Here is a 21816-nt window from a genome sequence, read left to right on the forward strand (position 1 = left end):
GTCAGATCTGGGATCGTCAATACTGATCATCACGGCACCAAAGAGAGAGACACATAAGGACAAGGCAGCCACCATTAGCCTTGCCTGTGCATCAGAACTATGGTATCTGTCTGATTGGCACAAGGATGTTCACAGCCCCAAAATGCAGACCAGTTCCATTCTCAGCATTAGTAATAATGGAGATGGAGTTGAGTACAGCATTGCATCTGGTGTTGTCTCAGTTATTGTGTCTGCTGTTAGTTCCTGTTTTGGCTCCTGTGCCAATTCCAACTGCTGCTTCGGTTATAGAGAGTTCTGTCACCACGGCAGCCCAGGGTCACCTCTCTGTGCCACTGCAGGTGTCAGAGCCAAGTGTGAAATGCAAAAGTTCTAAGAGGAGACATGCTTCCCGAACTCTAGGGATCCTTTTCCTCATCACCTGTCAGGAAGAAAAGGATAAAAGGTGGGAGGGAACCTTTCAGAGTTCCTCCTATGCTGCCTCCTCCTAGGAGCCCTTTAGGGTCTCCATGAGGAGCCAATTCCTCACATCCGTCAGCAGATCTGTTGTTGTCCTGGGTTCACTGTCTCAGATCCAGACTTCCACCAAGAGTGAGAGAAAATGCAGAGACTAGTGGTGTCATTCAAGCCACGTTTTGGACTTCACACACGCAGCATGTTCCTGAACCCCAGTTGCTGTCCTGGGAGCCGTCACAGTTGACTACTTCAACTATTCTTCCTATGGATGAATCTTCATTTGCTAAGGTCCCAACATGCCAGAGACCCTCAGTTTCAGCTCTTCGGATTCTGCTGATGCTATAGGCAGTGAAGCCTGAAATTTTGCCCGAGGGAGAGGATGAAGCAGTTGCTCCGCTCTTTGAACAGGAGCAGACAGACACTGATTATGAACCAGTCCTATCACCCAACAAATATGGGGGGGGACTTCAGCCTCCTCTCTATACAAGGATGCCATGAGTTCCATGATCAGATGGACCTCAAAGTTTCCACCTTGAATCTACCTGTAGTGACTGTGGAAGAACCTTCTCAACCAGTATTCAATATCCTCAGTGCAATAACTGTGAGTAGGATAGTCCTACCCATGTTGGATAGATTGCTACAGTTGGGTAAATACATGTGATGCCATACTGCATCCTGTCCACCTTTCTCCAGAACGGTGAATAAACTGTTTCAGACAATCTTTAAAGTTTTTTCTTATTTTCACACTCATCTTGTGTGCAGTTCCTTGGTGGTAGCTGTTGCCAGCAGTAGGGCAAGATCTGGGCAGACAGAGTGAGCACCTGCCAATAAAGAGGGCAAAAAAAGATCAATTTGGGGAGAAAAGTGTTCTTTTCCTTGTCTTTCGCTAGTAGGATGGTGAATAACCAAGCGGTCGTGGCCCATTACCAGTTCTCTCTATGGGGAAAATGATGTTATTTTTATAAGACTTGCTAGACAACAGAAGAAAGTTGGCTAGTGCTATTTTAGTAGATGGTCAGAAGGTAGCTAAGCATTCTCTCAAAGCCTCCTTTGACACTTTGGCCTGGTCTACACTTGGGGGGGTGGGGGGGAATCGATCTAAGATATGCAACTTCAGTTACAAGAATAGCGTAGCTGAAGTCAATGTATCTTAGATCGACTTCACGTTCTCGAGGCATGGGATTGACGGCCGCCGCTCCCCCGTCAACTCCGCTTCCACCTCTTGTCCTGGTGGAGTTCCGGAGTTGACGGGGAGCATGTTCGGGGATCGATGATCGCGTCTAGACGAGACACGATACGTCGATCCCCGATAGATCGAGCACTATCTGCTGATCCTGTGTTAGTGTATACTATGATAGGAGGCACATATGGCTCCATTCCTCATCCTTAATTGTGGACACTAGCTTTATGTTAAAGGATCTCCCCTTTGAAGGGGAGGGACTATTTAGCAAAAAGATGAGTTGTTGGGAAAAATTGAAGATCGACTGCTCGTTCTTCGAGTTTAATTCCATCTGTAAGGAGGCCCTTCTCTACCTACTGCAATCTGAGTCAGTATGGCCTTTTAAACCCAGGTCTAAACCTAAACAACCTGCTTCATCATCACCATCCTCTTTGTGAGGCAACAAGATGATCTGGAATCAAGAACTGGTCAGTCAGGATTGATACACGCTTTTATTTGGAAACACGCTAGCCTACTTCATCAGCACATAGAGACAGATTACCTATGATCAATGGATCCTAGAGATCATTGAAAGGAGCTGTGGTATACAACTTGAAAGATTACTTCCCCTCCCCAGCACCCTCTACTCTTCCTTCTTCAGGAACAGCTCTCATGAAGTGACTCACAAGTGGAAATATTGCTTCTGATATGACCAGTCGGGGCAGTGCCTGAATACTTGTAGGGTCAGGGTTTTTACTCCTATTTTCTTGTGCAATGGGGTGTGCTCGGTATGTATTAGACTTACAGGACTTATTCAAGCATATTTGGAAGATTGGGTTCCATACGTTGACTCTAGCCACCGTAATCCCTTCTCTGTTCAGGCTGAGCAAGAATGGGGCTAGCTGTGCTGTGCGTAACCCTCGTCTGCTTGCTGTGCACACCGCTCAGGGAGGAGGAAGAGCGCAGAAGGAGAAAGGCCTTCGGGTTAGGCTGCGTGTGCCAGGCTTTCTTAACTGAAACAATCCCAAACTGGAGCTGTGCTGTAAGGAGCTACTCTCCTGTCCTTCTGTTACCCAGTCCACATGGGGACTCAGATCTAGCACTGCGAGCAAGAAACTGATCTGGACGCACAGCTAAGGTCAGGTTCTGCAACACCTTGGTGATCAGAAGGTTGCCTTCTCTCATGCTGGGCCCTGCTCCCTGATGTGCTGATGTAGCAGGGCATAGCAATGGTCTGTGTCTTTAACTAGCTGCTGCTGTTATTGAGACATTGGGTGTGAGGCAGCCCCTTCTGATGGCAGGGGTAGATCTCTCTTCTGCAGTGATGCTGCACTTTTTGGTTGCACCCCAGCCCCAACCCAGACAGGCTGGGTGGCCCACTGAAGTGAGTCAGGGTGGAGTTGGTTTGGGCAGGAAGCATCACCTGTCTGGGCTGGGGGCGGGGAGTGCAACCTGTGTAGTCTCTAAGGACTAGTTTGAGAACTGCTAATCTAAAGAACGTGTATTTTCATATATTGATTTACCAAAATCATAACAAGTACCTTCCATTTGTGGTGGCTGGATGCCATTTCAGTCCAACACGCTCCCACTGTCCCTCTCCACAGTTCCCAGTGTTTTTACGTTTGTCTTTGTGGTAGCGACTCACCTGAAGAATCAGGGTATTTTTGTGTACCTCTGTGTAGACTGGCTACTGAAGGCTGGTGTGTGCGAGGAACTGTTAAGCCATAGTGTGTTTACAACCAATCTCCACAGATCTTTGGGCTGAGGAGGAGGAGCAGCCGCCAAAGTCAATCTTGTATGTCCTGCACAAAGGGTCCCTTCATTGGCACCATACCAAAGTCAGTAGAGGGGAGAGTTTCTTGCCAGAAGATTTTTCAAAATGAGCCATTACCTAGTAAAGATTCACTGATGTCCCACTCAGAGAGTAAAGATCTTCCTGAGTCTCATGGGTCTTATGGCAGCCCCTGCCTACATGACTTTGCCTGTCTGAGAAAGAGAGATCCCACTTCTACAGGCCAAGCGGGGACAGTCTTCATTTGATCGCCATGTCTCAGAATATCATAGCTGCTCTAGACTGATGGTTAGTCAGAATGAATGCACTCGATGAGGTACTATTCAATCCCCATGCCCATCCTGGACAGTGACTTCAGACACATCATGCATGGTCCCTAAAGGATCAGTTGGTTCAGGCTATGTTTTCCAGCTGGGGTCAGCCAGATGTTCACAACAAAGTCCAACAAGAAGTGTTGCCTTTTCTGTTCTAGAGAAGGCAGAGACAGTTTGTGTCAGATGCCTTCCTTCTGGGCTGGGGGAAGGATCTGATGTGTACACTTTAGTGAGGAAGAGATGCAAGGATGAGTCTCATTGTCCAGGCTTGGCTACACCAGCATCTCCTGCAACTGTCTGTGGTCTCCAGGTATGTTGTTACAGCAGGAGGGCAGAAGCTTTCATCTGGACCCACATCTCTGCCTGATAGTGTGAGTGACCAGACTTCTCTTTGTCTGCTCTTGAAGAGGTCATGTACCTCATCCATGCAAGACATACTTGTTCATGCTAGAAAGTAGTCCACTAGAAACTTACCAGCTGAAGTGGTCCTGATTTCAGGCATGGATGAAGAGAAGTTCTTATTGCCTGTATTGGCTTCCTTTACTTGTGTTCTGAACTATTTATTTCACTTAAAGTATCAGGGATTATCTAACTGATCATTAAGTGTTTACTTGGCAGCCAGTTGTATATTACAAGCTTGTAGATGGTAGACTTGTTTGTTCATGGTTCAGTTAAGAGAGCCCATGCCTGCCTTGGGACCTTAACTCTGGTTTTGGCTATGTTGATGAAATCACCCTTCAAACCTGAGTGTTTGCTTTATCTCTCAGAATGACCTTCATTATTGCTGTCAGCAGGCAGGAGAATGAGTTAAGTACACACATGGCTGATCTCCCTTTCACAAGCACAATGTAGTTCTAAGAGCCAGTCCCAGATTCTTTCTTAAGGTGGTGTCTGATTTCCCTCCCCCCCCCCCAACTGCACTCTCATAAAGGGGAATCTGTCTTTCATAATTTGGATCCCAGAAGGGCTCTTGCCTCTTAGTTCTGACCATCTAAGTTTTTGTTAATCATTTCAGCTGTTTGTCTCTTATGTTAAGAATGACTTGTGAGAGTATTGCTTGTTCTGTGTCTCTGGATTTGCTGCGGTGGAAGAAACTGAAGGGGTAAGGGTACTCTTCCCCATTTGTAGCCTTGCCCTCAGAACATAAGTGAGAGGCGGAGGCCAAAGAAGTGCTCAAGTTGCCTCTGCCAGAAGAAGGTGCTAGTGCAGGGCACCACACCATAGGTGGGATGTGCAGAGCCATTTCTAAGAACAGGTAAGTAACCCTCATTTTGTAATGATGATGATGGCATTAAAAAAACCCTGTAGGAGTGGAGATGGCAAAATGAGATTCAAGTTTTTTTGTAACAGCCCTAACTTTGTAATCATGATTCTTCTTCGAGTGATTGCTCATATCCATTCCAGTAGGTATGCGCGTGCCGCGTGCATGTTCGTCAAAGACTTTTACCCTAGCAACACTCGGTGGGCTGGCAGGGCGCCCCCTGAAGTGGCGCCGCTATGGCGCCGGATATATACCCCTGCCGGCCCGCCGCTCCTCAGTTCCTTCTTCGCCTGTGTCGGTCGTTGGAACTGTGGAGCGCAGTCTAACTGTTTCTCCACCTCCCTAGCAATTCACTCTTTCTCTTGAATTTTGTATATAGTTGAACTTTTAACAGTAGTTAGTAGTTAGTTATCGTTCTATTAGTTAGTTTTTTGTAGATAGTTAGAAGGGATCGGGGGTTAGCCCTTCCCCTACCCTGGTACCCGGCATCATGCCCGATCACCGGCTTCAAACCGTGCGCGGCCTGTCCATAGGCCGATGCCCACAGGAGACCCGCACGACTCCTGCCTTAAGTGCTTGGGCGAATCTCATCTAACGGACAAGTGCCGGATCTGTAAGGCGTTCAAGCCCCCGAACTAAAAAGGAGCGGGACGTTCGCCTGAAACAGTTACTGATGGAGGCAGCGCTAAACGGTCCTCCATCCTCGGGCACCGATCTGCGGCAACCGGGACAAGCACCTCCTCGGCACCGCAACGCACACCTTCCGCGAAGACGCCGAGTCACCAATCTCCGGCACCAGCTTCTGCCCGGCACACGCGCGCTCTCGCCTTGGGCAAGAAGCGCAAGCCTCCTGCGGCCGGCTATATCCACACCGCAGTCAGAGCGCTTAGCCAAACCGGACCGCCCGGCACTACCATCTGCTGCGGGCACGACGTCCGCCGCACTGTTGATTCCGGCCTCGAAGAGCCGTCGAGTCCGGTGCCTACCAGCTCCCGGCATGTGCCGCGGTTGAGCTCATCGATGCCCTCCACCCGGAGGCGTTCTCCGCAGCACGAGACCTGATCGCCCTAACGGAGCCTGAGCTGCCTCGACCCCGGCACCCCGCGTGCGGGTCCCCCAGTCTATAGGCAAGCCGGCCCTTCTACAACCTTGTTCGGCCCGGCACCATGGAACTTCGTCGTTCCAGGTCCCAATCCAGGACCGGTCCAGGTCCCACAGACGCTCACGTCTCGCCATCGATCCCGGTCCCGCGGCCTCGCTCGCAAGTCCCAGTACCGTTCCCATCAAGGTACCGGTCGTACTCGCGGTACCGCTCGAGATCCCGGTCACCGTCCAGGCATTACCGCACCGCTCCAGATCTCGGCACCCACTCGTGCACCGTACTTCCCACAGCCGATCTCGCACGGCGACTCTCGGCGCCGGTCGACCCTCGGCACCGCGCTGGTCGTAGGTCCCGGTCGCGCTCTCGCACTGTCAGGACTCCCGGTGCCGCTCCCGGCACCGCATAGGGACGGTTCCAGTGGCTGCAGAGACCTGCATCACGGCTCTCCCCCTCCATGGCCATCTCGTCAGCCGTCGATCTCCTCCATGCCGAGACGGCATCATACGGAGAGTCGGACAACCAGCAAGGGTCTCATCAGTGGCCCTTTTGGACCCCCGTGGGCTTATCACCAGGGCCAAGGTGGCCACCATCCGCCGCCGCACTCCGTCCCCTCCGAACATCGGGCACCGGAGTCCACGGTGAGCAGACCCCCTCCAGCGGGGACCGAGCGCTCCCCTGCCCAGGGCTTGGAAACAGCAAGAGCAGCCCCAGGACATCCGCACGACCAGGAGTCTCTCCAAGACCCTTTGGTCCCTGGGGTCTCTTCCTCCTCTTCCCCGGATGAGGCAGTGGCGGGGGACGGCAACATCTGACCGCCCCCAATCGACCTTAGGTCTCACCAGGACCTCCTCCGCCGCGTGGCTCTCAACATAAACTTACCCGTGGAGGGGTTCCTGAAGTGGATGACCCAGTAGTCAGCAATTCTTTCGACAGAGGCCCCAACGAGGGTGGCGCTCCCCTTTATCCGCTCCATACAGGCTCGGGCAGTACAATCTGGCAAACCCCCGCATCGGTACCAACACTACAGCCAAAAAAAAAGGGGATTCCGGACAGAGCGCAAATATATGGGGAAACCCGTCGAAAGGTTATGAATACCTTTATGTACACCCTCTCCTTGTCTCGTTGGTGGTCCAATCCGTCAACGAACGGGAGACGCGCATGGCCAACAAGCTCCTGCGCCCAAATCGAGGGAGGCCAGGCGCATGGATTGTTAGGCAGGAAAAACTACTCTGCGGGAGGCCTCCAGCTCAGGGTGGCGAATCAGCAAGCCCTCTCTGAGTAGATACAATTTTAACACCTGGAGGCGGTAGGCAAATTCGTAGAGCTTGTCCACAGGACTCCCGCCAAGAGTTCTCAGCTCTCCTGGAGGAAAGGGAAAAAAGGTTGCAAGACCTCCCTCCAGGCCTCACTGGATGCCGCTGACTCGGCCGCTAGAACTCTCGCCTCTGGGGTCGCTATGAGGCGCATATCGTGGCTGCAAGCGTCAGGTCTACCACCGGAGCTGCAGTATAAACAATACAGGGACCTACCCTTTTGACAGTCAGGGTCTGTTCTCCAGAAGACATAGACCTCGCCTCCAAAGTCTGAAGGACAATCGCGTGATCATGTGTTCGCTGGGAATGCACACGCCGCAGACTCAGAGGCGGATCCTTCCGACCCAACCCCAGCGACCCTACCCCACAACTCGACCGAGACAGGGACTTCTCCAGGAGGAGAGGCCGGACCTCTCGTAGACGCCCAGTCTGGCCCTCAAGGGGTAACAACTCCGGTCCCACTAAAACCACCGGCGGGACGCGAAGCCAAACTTTTGAAGGTGCGCCCGAGAGCACTGTACCAGTTTCCTCCCAGGATCCCATTCAGTTCGCCAACCGCCTCGCTGCATTCTTCCCTGCAAGGTCTCAGTTAACATCGGACCGCTGGGTCCTCAACACGGTGGAATGTGGCTACCGTCTTCAGTTTGTTTCGACCCCGCCTTCCCACTCTCTCTCCTCGTCCCTTTTCAGGGACCCCTCTCACGAGCAGCTCCTCCTGCAGGAAGTTTCGAGGCTCCTTGCGCTGGGAGCCATAGAGGAGGTTCCAGAGCTATTAAGGGGCAGAGGATTCTATTCCAGATACTTTTTAATCCCCGAGGCGAAAGGGGGTCTTCGGCCCATTCTGGACCTGCGAGCTCTGAACAAGTTCATCAAGAAGCTCAAGTTCCGCATGGTGTCCCTGGGGAACATCATCCCTTCCCTGGATCCAGGAGATTGGTACGCTGCTCTCGACATGAGGGACGCATATTTCCATATTGCAATTTACCCACCGCACAGAAGGTTTCTTCGCTTTGTGGTAAATCGTCATCACTACCAATTTGCGGTCCTTCCCTTCGGCCTCTCCTCGGCCCCTCGGGTATTTACGAAGTGTATGGCGGTAGTCGCCGCCCACCTCCGTCGAATTCATGTTTTCCCATATCTCGACGACTGGCTGATTTGAGGGACTTCCGAGGCTCAGGTTACCGCTCATGTAAATATCATCAAAGACCTGTTCTCAGGTCTAGGTCTGATCATCAATCTAGACAAATCCATTCTACTTCCTACCCAGAGGATAGCATTCATAGGGGCGATGCTGGACTGCACTCTTGCAACAGCCAGCTTGCCCCCACAGAGGTTCCAATCTATAGTCTCCCTCATTCGGGGACTACGAGCCTTCCCAACAACCTCTGTCCACACCGCCTTCACTCGGTCACATGGCTGCATGCACTTTCGTGACGAAGCACGCAAGACTACGCACGCGCCATCTTCAGACCCGGCTTGCCTTGGTCTACCGTCCATGCAGGGATGCCCTAGACATGATAATCACGATCCCGTCACACGTGCTGCTTCCTTTCTCCTGGGGGTCCAGAACACTCTCGCGGACCGCCGAGCTGGTCCTTCCTGGCCCACGAGTGGTCCATCCGTCAGGACATTCTGCTTTCTGTTTTCCGGAAGTGGGGCTTTCCCCAGATAGACCTATAGTCTCCCTCATTCGGGGACTACGAGCCTTCCCAACAACCTCTGTCCACACCGCCTTCACTCGGTCACATGGCTGCGTGCACTTTCATGACGAAGCACGCAAGACTACGCATGCACCCTCTTCAGACCCGGCTTGCCTCAGTCTACCGTCCATGCAGGGATGCCCTAGACATGATAATCACGATCCCGTCACACGTGGTAGCTTCCTTTCTCCTGGGGGTCCAGGACACTCTTGCGGACCGCCGAGCTGGTCCTTCCTGGCCCACGAGTGGTCCATCTGTCAGGACATTCTGCTTTCTGTTTTCCGGAAGTGGGGCTTTCCCCAGATAGACCTCTTTGCCTCCAAGGAGAACAGGAAGTGCCAGGTGTTCTGCTCTCTACAGGGTCGCTCCCCGGGCTCTCTTTCGGACGCGTTCCTCATTCCCTGGAAAGGGGGTCTACTCTATGCCTTTCCACCCTTTCCTTTAGTCCACGAGGTCGCTCAAGTCCGCAGGCCAGCCAGCTGATCCTAATTGCTCCGCATGCGAGGCAGCACTGGTACACCCTTGCCTGCTCGACCGTGTCCCTAGCGTCTCCGATACCACTACACTCTGCCCAGATCTTATAACGCAGGACTTCAGCAGGCTTCACACCTGCGACCTTCAGTCCCTGCCACCTAACAGCGTGTGTTACTGTCTGGTTAACCAATCTGAGCGCCGCTGCTTCAGCCAGCACTCCACAGGTCCTCTTGGGGAGCAGGAAACCTTCACGGGGCGACATATCTTGCCCAAGTGAAGCGGTCTCTTAATTGGTGACACAGCGTTCCCTTGTTTCCTGAAGCCGTTTCGTTCCTGTGGTCTTGGACTATTTATTGTTACCTCAAGGAGCAAGCTGAGCACTCTCCTCAAGTAAGGTATCTAGCCGCAATCTCACCTTCCATCCCGGAGGAGTCGGGCCAGTTCCACCTTTTCTCACCCGATAGTCTCAAGATTCCTTAGGATTGGAGAGACTCTACCCCCGGTTTAAGCTCCTTCCCCTTCCTGGTTATTCTCCAACCTTGTGCCTGTCTAGACTCACGGCCCTCCCTTCCAGCATTAGCCACTTGCTCGTTCTCTACCTGTCCGGGAAGACGCTCCTGGTTCACTATCACCTCAGTCAGACGCGTTTCTGAGCTCCGTGCTTCGGTGGTAGACCCCCCATACACTATCTTTCACAAAGAATTAAGTTGCAGCTACGACCACACCTGGCTTTCCTCGCAAGGTGGCTCTGCCCTTCCATATAACAAGACATTTTTTCTACCGGTCGTCTTCCCGAAGCCGCATGGCATCGCGCAGGGACCAGCAGCTACATACCTTGGTGTTCCGCGCCCTCGCCTTTACATCCAGAGGACTAATCCTTTAGACGCTGGCCCCAGCTTTTATAGCAGTGGCCGGAGGTAATGAAAGGTATGCCGCCATTTCTTCCCAGAGGCTCTATCATGGGTGCAGTCCTTTTTATCCGACGTTGCTATGACTTGGCCCTCACGTCCCAACTGGCCACCTCACCACCACTCTACCTCTCGGCTCAAGCCTGCTTCCACCGATTCCTGGCCCCACGTTCCCATCGCAGGAGATATGCCGGGCAGCTACCTGTCGTTTTCCGTGCATATCTTTACATCTCCTACGCCGGTGAGTTTGAGCAAGTCAGAACGATGCCGCCTTATGGCCTCAGCGATCTTAATTCGCAACGTCTCGCTTGTCCGACCCCACCGTCTAGGTAAAGCTTGGGAATCACCTACTGGAATGGATATGAGCCAATCCTCGAAGCAAGAAAAGAAGAAAAGAATAGTACTCACCTTTGTAACTGTTGTTCTTCGAGATGTGTTGCTTCATATCCATTCCACCCCGCCCTCTCCCACTGCGAGTAAGCGGCAATGAAGGAACTGAGGAGCGGCGGGCCGGCAGGGGTATATATCCGGCGCCATAGTGGCGCCACTCCAAGGGGCGCCCTGCCGGCCCACTGAGTGTTGCTAGGGTAAAGGTCTCCGACGAACATGCACACGGCGCGTGCACACCTACTGGAATGGATATGAGCAACACATCTCGAAGAACAACAGTTACAAAGGTGAGTAACCGTCTTTTTTTATTTCTTGTGTGCAATGACAGCTGAAGACTTCATCTTTGCTCACGGTAAAGTGACTTAAAGAGCTTGGAATGTTCGTAGAAAGATACTTCTCAATTAGCTTTTATTATGAAACACAATGCTAGAAAAGACAGAAATAAAAAAAGCAACATACACATAGAAAAGAACTATCATAGATACAAATTAATACACAGATCACTCCTGAAAGAGGTGCTTGTCATAAGAAAGTTACAGCAGAAATCTCTCTGCAGTTGCCATTTTTTGTGAGAAAGATACCATAATTCTGTGTTTAGCAGTAACTTTTATATATAAAACAACTATTAAAAAGACAAACATGTTGGCTCTTTTCTAGCTTGAGACAATTCTTCAGGTGCCAAGAGGGCCTGATTCTTTCACAAACTAATACAATTAACTCAATGGAGCCAGGGTACTGTAAGTCTAGAATGTTCACTAGTCTCTGTCACAGAGTCACTGGGCCAAGGCTCTGGAATTACTCTATACAAAGTCAGTCAGGACTGTGGTGTAGCAGGCCTCCTCTCTCTCAGCATATTATCACCAGGGCCCCTTACACAACTTTGACCTTCCTGGGTGTGACCTTGGTGCACTCAACATCCCCCTCCTCCCCTTTGCTTCATGCTGTGCATCCCCTTGGGTGGAGCTCCTGCTGAAGCTAGAGAGCTCTGCACCCCAATTCCTGTAGACAACAGTGACTCTCAGCTAACATGTAGAACAGAAGGTTTATTAGTGGACAGGAACATACATAGCATAGAACAGAGCTTGCTATCTTAGAAATCAGTGACTCAGCCAAGTCCATCAGTGCCTTTCTGGAAGCCTGGTCTCAATGGCCTGGACTTCTGTTCCAGTCCCTGAAGCAGACTGCCTCTGCCACTCCTGTTGTTCCTCCTTGTCTTTATCCTGCTTCCTGGGCAAAAGGTGTCACCTAGTCACAGCCCCCTCCTGGGTCTCAGGTTATAAAGGGCACTGCCATAGCATAGGTGCAGAGTGCTGGGCAGCCTCACTTGCCCCAAGGGCCTGAGCAAGCCTCACTTCCTACTACTGAAATATTGGTGCAGTACATGGAAACTGAGGTACACGTGGTATTAGTATATGACAGTGATGGGGGTGATTATGGAGCTCAAGTGGGGCATGATTCTCTGGTAGGGACCCTGCCCTTCCAGTAAAGGCCTGGACCTGTTTCTTAAGTGGGGGAGCAGGCCAATTGCTGATAACCTCCACATTGGCTGGCTCTGGCTTTAGGCAGCTACTTGCCATGTGGCTCGGGTATGAGACCTCTACCATCCCCACCTGTACTTGCTAGCTTTTATAGTCAGTCAGTCCTGCATCCTGAAGCTGGTCCAGCGTGTCTTTAAGCTGGGACACATCTGGCTAAAAACACATATCAATATACATTAGGGCAAAATTCTCCATTCTCCTGAGTAACTGGTACACAATGTGCTTGAACGGTGTAGATGCCCTCCCCGCCCCCGTTTAGGCCAAAAGGTAGGACCAAGAACTCTCATAGCTCCAGTGGGATGATAAAAGCAGATTTCAGCCTGGCACCTGGATCCAAAGTCACTTGCTGGTGAGATAACACCACCTCCCCCCGCCCCCCCCCAATGTGCCTAAGGGGTCATCAGGCCTAGGCATGAGGTTTGTATCAAACTTGGTGATGGGATTAAGCTTGCAGTAGTCCACACAAAACCAGATTGATCCATCTTTGGGATCCAACACCTTAGGAGAGGCCCAAGGGCTGGAGGAGTCCCTAAAGCCAGCATGTCCTTGACCTCTTGGTTCTGGGCTGTTTTCCCTATGACCCAGAATGGTGAGCATCTTACAGGAGGGTGAGCTCCTGTCTCCACTCAGGACAGCCACGTTAATGATCTCAGGCCTGTTGGGGAACAGCTATTGGTAGGAATGCAGCACTTCTCTGATCTCTGCCTGCTGGGTAAGGGCTAGCTGGTGAGAGAAGGGAATTGATCCCAGTGATAGGCCAGCCTGTCTCAAGGAATAGATCCACAAAGAGATCATTTTCCTATTCCTCCCACTGGTCAGTACCAAATTCTCCTAGTCAAAGTAAGGCTTCATCATGCTGACATGGTATACCTGGTGGCTGAGAGTCCTGTTAGACAATGCCACCACATAGTGCACATAATTCAGCCGCTTGATGATCTTAAAGGGCCCAGTCCAGGCAGTTTGTTCTTTACAATGGGAATGAGAACCATCACCTGGTCCCCAGTGGCATAGGAGTGGGGCATACGCGGAGTGGTTGTGTCAGACCTTCTCCTTCCCTTAGGCCCTGGTCAAGCCCATGAGGTCAGCAAGCTTTTCCTGGAAAATCAGGACATGCTCCACCACTGATTCGCCATCAGGGGAGGCCTTCCTCTTCCCAGTCATCCCTCATCAAGTCCAAGGGGTCCCTAACTCTCCCATACAGCAATTCATAAGGCGAGAACCCTCTAGATTCCTGGGGCACTGCCCAGTACACGAACAGCAAGTGGGGTAAATACTTACCCCAAGCCTGCAGGTGCTGGCTCATAAAAGTCTTCATCAGCTTCAGAGGCCCACTGAATCTCTCCCTCAGCCCGCTGGACTGAGGATGCCAAAGCCCAGGTGTGTTAGACCCCACCCCTCTCCCATAAGTACCAGAGCACGGTTGACATGCAATGGGAACCTTGGTCTGTAAGGAACAACTTGGGGAACCCCCCCCTCTGCTGAAAATGGTCAGCAGCACATCTACCACAGTGTCTGCCTCTGCATAGCGAGTAGCAAAAATCTACCATCACCAGAATGTTTTTTTCCTCCATCCAAGTCACCTTGCTGAGGGCCCCACTGTGTCCACAGCCACCTTCTGAAAAAGCTCCTCTATGATGGGCAGGGGCCTCAAAGGTGCTTTTCTGTTGTCCTGGGTCTTTCTTACCCACCTCTGGCAGGGGATGCAGGACCTGCAGTACTGCTGGACAGCATCAAAGCCTCCAGGCCAGTAAAAGTTCTGTAGCAGCCTCTGTCTGGTGCCCCACGAGGGACATCATGGGCCAGATACGGTAGCCTAGGGTGGTACTTCTGGGTGCCCTACAAGCTGTCTCCTGATCCCCCGCTGTTCCACTTCCCCTGGGAGAACCCATTCCCGGTACAGGAATCCCTTCTCCCAGCGGAATCTTTCCCAGCAGCTTTCTGCAGTTAATAAGTTCCCTCAGCTTCTCTAAGGAGGGATCCTGCTGCAGCTTGACCTGGAATTCAGCGGCTGGGAAGGGATGGGGACCAGCTCTCTCTCACTAGCTGGGCCTGAGGCCACAGCCCCACCACGTCCTGTCCCTGGTGGCTCCCTTCCTGCCAGGGTAGGGCCATGCAGCTCCTGTGGGATACCCTCCCCACTGCCAGCGCAGATTGCCCCACTGGTTCTGGCTACGGGTAATGACTAGGGCCACCTGACCAATCTGTCAGGTCACCCGCCACAACACCTCAGCTGGTGCCTGCTGGTGCACCCCCATATCTTTGCCCCCCCCCCCATTTCAGACATACCCTCACCCCGGGTACCTTAAATAGGGACCCGCCTACATCCATCAGGCTCAGGTAGGTGTTGGGACCACTTGGTCTGGGGTCACCCCCCAGTGACCCCAGTACTGGCCACCCCCCTAGGGCCAGGCCAGTACTACCTGAGTGCCCATGTCCCAATACCCAGTGACCTGCTGCCCAGCCCTGTGCAGGGAAAGGAGGCTTTTGCTCCTCAGGGGCCATCCTGCACCACCCCTGTAAATTGAAAACTTTGAATCCAGAGCATCAAGCCTCCCTGAGGAGCTGGCTGGGGAGACACCTCACTCTTGGGCCATTTCCAGCCCCCCCTCTGGCTGGGCTCCCACCCAGTTAACCCTCTGAGGGCGCGGTTTGCTCATCCTGTCCCTGACCTTTTGGCACCAGGTCCATCTGTTGCCCTTCTGCCCACATTAATTACACTTCATGTCCCATTAGTCCTCTGGAGACAGTTGGTCAGCTCTGGTACTGGCTGTGCCTCTCAGGAAGGATTTAGCCAAGTCCTATTTCTGGGGAGCCCCTGGGTGATTCTCCCTCTGTACTGATGTGGGCCCATCACCCTGGGATTCCATTCCATAGCAGCAACCCTGTGTGGTGCAGGTCCTTCGACTGCTCGTCCACCAGCCACATCCTCAGGTCGGGGGACAGAGTTCATATAGTCACTCCAGCCCCACCAGTTCAATCACGCCTCCTTGGTCTGGGCCCCGGCCCCAGTCACCCACTTGGGTATATTCCCTCATCAGGGTGGCCAGTTCCAGATAGGTCATCCTCTGGGTCTTTGCATGCTCCAGAACCTTTTCCTGTACACCTTGGGGGTCAGCTCAAACCTGCATAGCAGAGCTTGTTTGAACAGTTCATAGTCTCCTGCTTCCACCCCATCCCTATGGCCTTGGGACCCAGTAATAGGGTGAGATGCCGAAGCCTGTCTGCAGGGTCAACCTGGTCCACATTGCAGGCCTTCTCAAAGGCAGTGAGGAAGACATCTATATCATCCCCCTTCCTTAAACTGAGGCAGCACTTTTATATCAGAGTTCCCTGGGGGCTTAGCTACCCTGGGCCCATCCCCACGCACCATGGTAGGAGTCTCTCTGCTGCTCAGCTCCGCCATCACCAATTCAGGCTGCCTCTGTCTCTCACGGTCCTCCGGTTCCTTCTCATGGTTCTCCAGCTCTTTCAGTTCCAGTTCCATTTCCAACTCTAACCGTCTCAGCTCCACCAACGGGGAACCTACCCCTGCTCGTCGGGTACGTAGATGCTGGGATTGCCTGGCTGCTTTCAGCGCCTCCCAGCGGCCCTGGTTGGGTTGGTGGCTGGGGTGACCCCTGAGGCTGCCTGGCTGCTCCCAGCCTGTCTCATGGCCCCAGCTGGGTCAGGAACCAGCTCCTTAGAGTGATCATTCTCCAACTAAGCAATTAGTTGTGTCTTGGTGAATCTTCCAGTTCACTGCCCTCTCCCTCAGCACAGCTCTAGTGTTCTTAAGGAGATGGTTATAAGCCATCCTTTCGCAGTTCTCAAGTTGCCAGGGACTCACAGGGTGATGCTCTTGCAGCTCCCCACTGTCCCTGGGAGAACTCCTTTAGTACAACAGCACTTTTCAGGAGTCCATTCTCTCTCAGGGTTAAGCCGTAGGCTCCTCCATCGCCTGAAACCACACTTCTCTGAGCCGCCAACATGCCTGTGTCTCACTAATCCCTCTGTTTTACTGCTCCCCAGTCACTTACTGCAGAATGCTTTGTCCATGGGGTGCAGCTCATCCCACCTCTGCCACCTATTGTCATGGAGCCAATGCTCTGGAACTACTCCATACGAAGCCAGTCAGGACTGTGGTGTAGCAGGCCTCCTCTCTCTGAGCATATTGTCACCAGGGCAAGAAGCTTACACAGCTTTGACCTTCTTGGGTCTGACCTCAGAGCATTCAGCATCCCCTTCCTCCCATGTGCTTCCCGCAGCGTCTCGGGTGAGGCTCCTGGGGAAGCCAGAGGGCCCTGCACCCCAACTCCTGCAGTCAGCAGTGACTCTCAACCAGCATGTAGAACAGAAGGTTTATTAGTTGACAGGAACACAGCATAGACCAGAGCTTGCTATCACAGAAATCAGTGACTTTTAGCCAAGTCCATCTTGGGAAGTCCTGAGCCAGACAGTCTGGACTCCTCCTCTTTCAGGTGGCCCAACTTCTAGTGAGCTGACCTCTGACACAACAGCAGCTGCTCCTCCTCCTCCTCTTTATCCTGCTTCCTGGGCAAAAAGGTGTCACCTGGTCGCAACCCCTCCCAGGTCTCAGGTTACAAAGGCCACTGCCATAGCATAGGTGCAGACTGCTGGGCAGCCTCACCTGCCCCGAGGGCCTCAGCAAAAACCACACACCGAATTCTCACCACCGAAATATTGGTACAGTACACAGGAAAAAACTGAGGCACACACAATATTAGTATATGACAGTAAGACACATAGGGTGACCAGACAGCAAGTGTGAAAAATCGGGATGGGGGTGGGGGGTAATCGGGGCCTATATAAGAAAAAGACCCCAAAATAGGGACTATCCCTATAAAATCGGGACATCTGGTCACCCTAGACTCACATGTAACATCACAAGATGAATAAAACCCCACTTCGTCACAGTCTCTTGACTGAAGTAACTTCACTGGACATAGCATAGCCGTGTTAGTCTGGATCTGTAAAAGCAGCAAAGAGTCCTGTGGCACCTTATAGACTAACAGATGTTTTGGAGCTGGACAGAGTTTCGGAACCATCAACACAGGATGCATACAGGTTGGTGTCAGCTGAAAGTGGGTAGGCAGAGTTCCTCCTTTAGGTGTTTTATCCAAGCTGCTGAGGCCATGCCTGGATGGGAGGGAGGGGTGAAGCTATGTCTACAATTAACATTTTGGGGAGAAATCTCCCACCCCAACAGCAGCTCGGAAAGTACCAGTGCTGGGAGGCTTAGCGGGTATAGGCTGCCAGTGTCTACTGGCATTTTTACCCTCACAACTATGTACAAGCTGGAGAATGGCTCTGCTCCATACATAGTGTTTCATAGTATACAGAGGCAAAAGCCAGCACATAATGCACATAATCTCTTTGTAGGCAAAAAGTCAAGGACTGAAAAACGCCTCAGAATCTCTACAAAGGCAATATCCAGAATACTATTATGCTTTTCATCTTCACTGTTAGGGGCTGTGAACAATACTCCAAACAATTCCCTTATGTACAATTGGAGACAATGTTTTTTTACACTAAAGCGTTTCTCTGATTGGGAGTTGCTGTCTCATTGAGTGCCTTTATTCCAGTCTAAACTTTTATCTATTACGAACAAGTGAAGCAATGTAAATCCACACAGAGAGAACATTTTTGGGATAAGCATGGACGTATACTGCTAGAGCAAATTCTGCATTTGAAACATCGATGGTATGGACTCCAGTACTATGCACAGCTTCTATTAAAGGTTTCACTTCAGAAAATGGCATATGAATAGGAAATCCAGAAACCTGAGGAATTTAAGGAAAAAAATCATTAGCGATAGTGACTGTTTCTCTTTCATTAGTTGAGGTATAGAATCAGACTATAAAGAGCTTTACACCAGGTACAGAAAGTAAAAAACGCTACAGCAATTATGGCTACTACCTGTAATTTCACAGTGGATGCAAGTTCAGCTTTTCTTTTAAGAGCACTTATTATTAGACTGAGGCGAGATTATTACATGCTGAATAACCTGCCTACTTCATATTAAAATTAATGCCCCTTCTCCAACTTTAAACTATGTTTAAGCAATGCACCACTTCCTCAATGGATGTTTAATTCCTGTCAGCCCTTTGGCCCTACTCCAAGACTGGCCCACTGCCTCTCTACTGTGGCCAACCATCTGCACCTGCTGTCTTCTAGAGAACCAATCAGTTAGTGGTGATGGCTTGTCCCTGAGCCCTACTTGTCTGCTGCTGTCCCGCACTCCAGCTACAGCATCCCCAAACTGTACAACAACTGCAGGGTCCATTTCTAATTCACTATGCCACCTCCACAGCTGCCAACTGAATATGGTACAATATGATTGAAAGCAATAAAAGCAACAGTGCATATTGGCAACCAGCAGAGCCCTGCACTGCACTAACAGGAACCCTGAACCAGCAGCACTGGTTAGTCTCACAGACCTGTCAAATGAAATGATTTGTCCACTGGTTATCATGCGTCTGAAGTTACAAGATGTCGGGGCCAGATGATTTCTCCCTGCACAGCTGCTAGAGCAGAGTGCACGTGGGTACGGTGATCCTGAGCTGAGAGGGTGGGAATGCTGTCTCTGCAGCGTTTGTACCCATTTGCTGGTACTGTACAGAAGTTCCTTTGTCAGAGCTCTCAGATGTTGGAGCTTGGAGGGGTGCATGCTGGGGTAGAGTCACACTGTCATTGTAACCGAGAAGTTGACAGTGCTGCAGTCAGCCATCTTGTATGTTCAGCCACTGCCATTTGAAAACCAGACATCACATACCTACAAATAATGTTTAGGACCCTGAGAGGCAAGACCCTGCAGCTGCATGCTTGCAGTTCTGCTATCAAAATGGAAGGACGGTTTGGACAGCCAACCATAGGTTTAGATGCCTCTGACATTTTATTATTGTTATGACAAGAAACACTTTGCTAATAAGAATAACAAATTGTTATTGGCTGTTATAGGAAAACTGTTAGCCTATTAGGGGCTATTATGAGTTATGTGCTTTGTTTAAAAAACTATCAGAAGTTTAGTGAGAAACTGCTTTGGAGCAGTCTGAGGAAGCTCTTTGGGCAAAATTCCCCTTTGGCAAAACAAAACAAAGGGCCCCCCAAAGCCTGGCTAATAATCACTCAAAACCATTTCAAACTTGAATAAATATAAATTTTCCAGAGCAGTGGAAAAAATCTCAACTTCAGCTCTAGGAGAACAGAACTGCCTAAATTCATTTGGGCTGGTTAGGTTGGTTAGGCTTTTTTTGCTGCCTTCTAAAGCGTTTACTATTGGCTGGTCTTGTACCAAAGACCTAGCACCATATGATAATTCTTTGGATACTAGGTGACTCTGTTAATTAAACATCAGGGATTTGATTTACTAATGTTTAATACTGGACTGTGAGGAACATCTACTAGTTTCATTACATAAGCTCTACATGGACGTTCATTATAGTACCCTGTAATCTCCCAGCTGTTTTTGCAGTTCTGCCTGGTGGTCCTCTTCTACAGCTTTTCCTTGGAACTGTTCCAGGAGAGGCAGGAAATGACGGAGCGTGGAGGTACAGTATCTGTTCCAACGAGTTAGATGCCTTGGCCTCCACTCCATAATCTTCTCTTTCAGTATCTTTTCGATCCTGCAGTAAAATATAGCTACTTGTTATAATTACCTTACTGGTTGACTGTTCAGGGTGTGATTCTGGCTTCACAATTTTGGATGACTCACTCAGAAAACAGAACTCAACCTTATTTTTCTAGACACGCTACCCAGGCTGTAGAAAGCACTGGGGTAGTAAGTTCCCCACTGTTCCCAAAGCAGTTCAAAGATAAACACAACAGCAGTAATGCCACAGTGTTCTGATTTACAGGAAACTCTCCAAAAATCACATGCTGGAGGACTGATTTTTAAGATCTCCGTGTGGCACTTGAACTTTTAATTCTTATTCTTACAATATACAGATACAGTGAAGGGAGAGCCCACTCCTGGCTAAAAGGATCAAAAAGCCACTCTGAGCATGCTTGATGGAGTGCCCGAGAAGTAGTTACACTTTTCCATTTCCAGCTCCTTACACTCTAGACTGGATGAGAAAGGTCACTGAATGTTCCATTCTTTGGTGGTGAATCAGGCTGTGGAGCTGCTGCTGCTGCTCACAGTGTTTAGTGGAGTTAGAGACACATTTATAGAGGGAAAGTTACCTGCCCTGCAGTTCTAATGCAGCAGCCTTGTCTATATGCTGGTAAATTAATTCTTCAGGCTAATAAAAAAAAAAAAGAATTGATTAAACATTACTTGGAATATAAGACTTCTTGTTATCAAAGATGAAAACACAGGACCACACTCTCCTCTCATGTGGGTTCACACCAGTTATTCCTGATTAACAACGGCGTGAATGAGATCAAAATTAGGCCCATAGTGTTTCACAATGTACTACATGACGACAGAAAAATGAATGACTGAAAAACAACATTTGGAAGTTAGAATTTTGTACACAAAGTTATTCTGTCCCTTCTGACAGTAGGTGTCAACCATGGATGTTTGCATGCTTGATTAGATAAAGAGTGCGCGCTTGGGGTCGGACGTGGCCTGTTCATATTTTAAAGACAAATTTGACATTTTCCTTAGATTTCAGAGGCTATATTATTTGGATTTCACTTGCGACTCAGCTAACAGAGAAATGTCACAAATCATATTTGGCTTCACACCTTATGTGAGTGTTTTCAGGACAAGAGAGATTCATCCATTCTGAATGAAACTAGATCAGTTATAAAATACTGTCACTTGATACATTGTCCTGTAGAGTCCTGAGGGAATATGGCACTAAAGTATAAAATATTGTGCACAGAATTTTTAAAAATTCTGCATATTTTATTTGTCAATATATAAATGTGGAGGTTCCAGCATGGCAGTAGGGAGCACAGGCCACTGGCTGCACAGAGGTGGGAGAGCACCAGCCATCCTCCCCTGGACATGGACTCAGCAGTGAGGCTGCACCGACCGTGACACGGTGCAAGGGCCAGGCCTGCCCCAGAAACACCCTGGGGTCCTGCTCCTCTGGGCCAGTTGCATCAACATAGCAAGCAAGAGAGACAAAGTCTTACAGGCATCCCCAGCCCTGGTCTGCTCTCAGTTGTGGGGTGAGAGGGTTCAGTGTGGGGCAATTTGGATGCGGGGAAGATCTGGATGTGCAGGCTTGTTGGGCAGGGGCGGGGGCGGGGTTCCAGGTGCAGGAGGAATGGGACTCTTTAGGGGGGTTCAGCAGGGGAGAGTCTGAGTGCGGAGGGAGTCAGTGGGGGGGTGGGTCTGGGTGCAGCTGGTTGGGGCTCAGTGGGATGGGCAAGGGCTGGGGAGCTCATTATGGTGGAGGTTCAAGTGAGTGGGGATGATTGGGGGATGGTCTGGGCGCCAGGGTTGGGGTCCAGATGTAGG

General features: G+C 50.7%; 1 protein-coding gene across 2 annotated transcripts in view; it reads right to left on the minus strand.

Moving 5' to 3' along the window:
- Positions 1 to 16722: 16722 nt before the first annotated feature.
- Positions 16723 to 21816, minus strand: part of CC2D2A (coiled-coil and C2 domain containing 2A) — a 143414-nt gene continuing 138320 nt past the window's right edge. For both annotated transcript variants that reach the window (XM_075066578.1, XM_032773944.2), the window contains 3 exons: positions 20586 to 20644; positions 19849 to 20026; positions 16723 to 18184 (listed from right to left, as the gene is read on the minus strand). In XM_075066578.1, the coding sequence (XP_074922679.1) occupies positions 17996 to 18184; positions 19849 to 20026; positions 20586 to 20644 (426 nt within the window). In that variant the 3' untranslated portion in view covers positions 16723 to 17995. The remainder of the gene's footprint in view (positions 18185 to 19848; positions 20027 to 20585; positions 20645 to 21816) is intronic.

This window comes from Chelonoidis abingdonii, chromosome 5, assembly GCF_003597395.2.
Source record: "Chelonoidis abingdonii isolate Lonesome George chromosome 5, CheloAbing_2.0, whole genome shotgun sequence".
NCBI lineage: Eukaryota > Metazoa > Chordata > Testudines > Testudinidae > Chelonoidis > Chelonoidis abingdonii.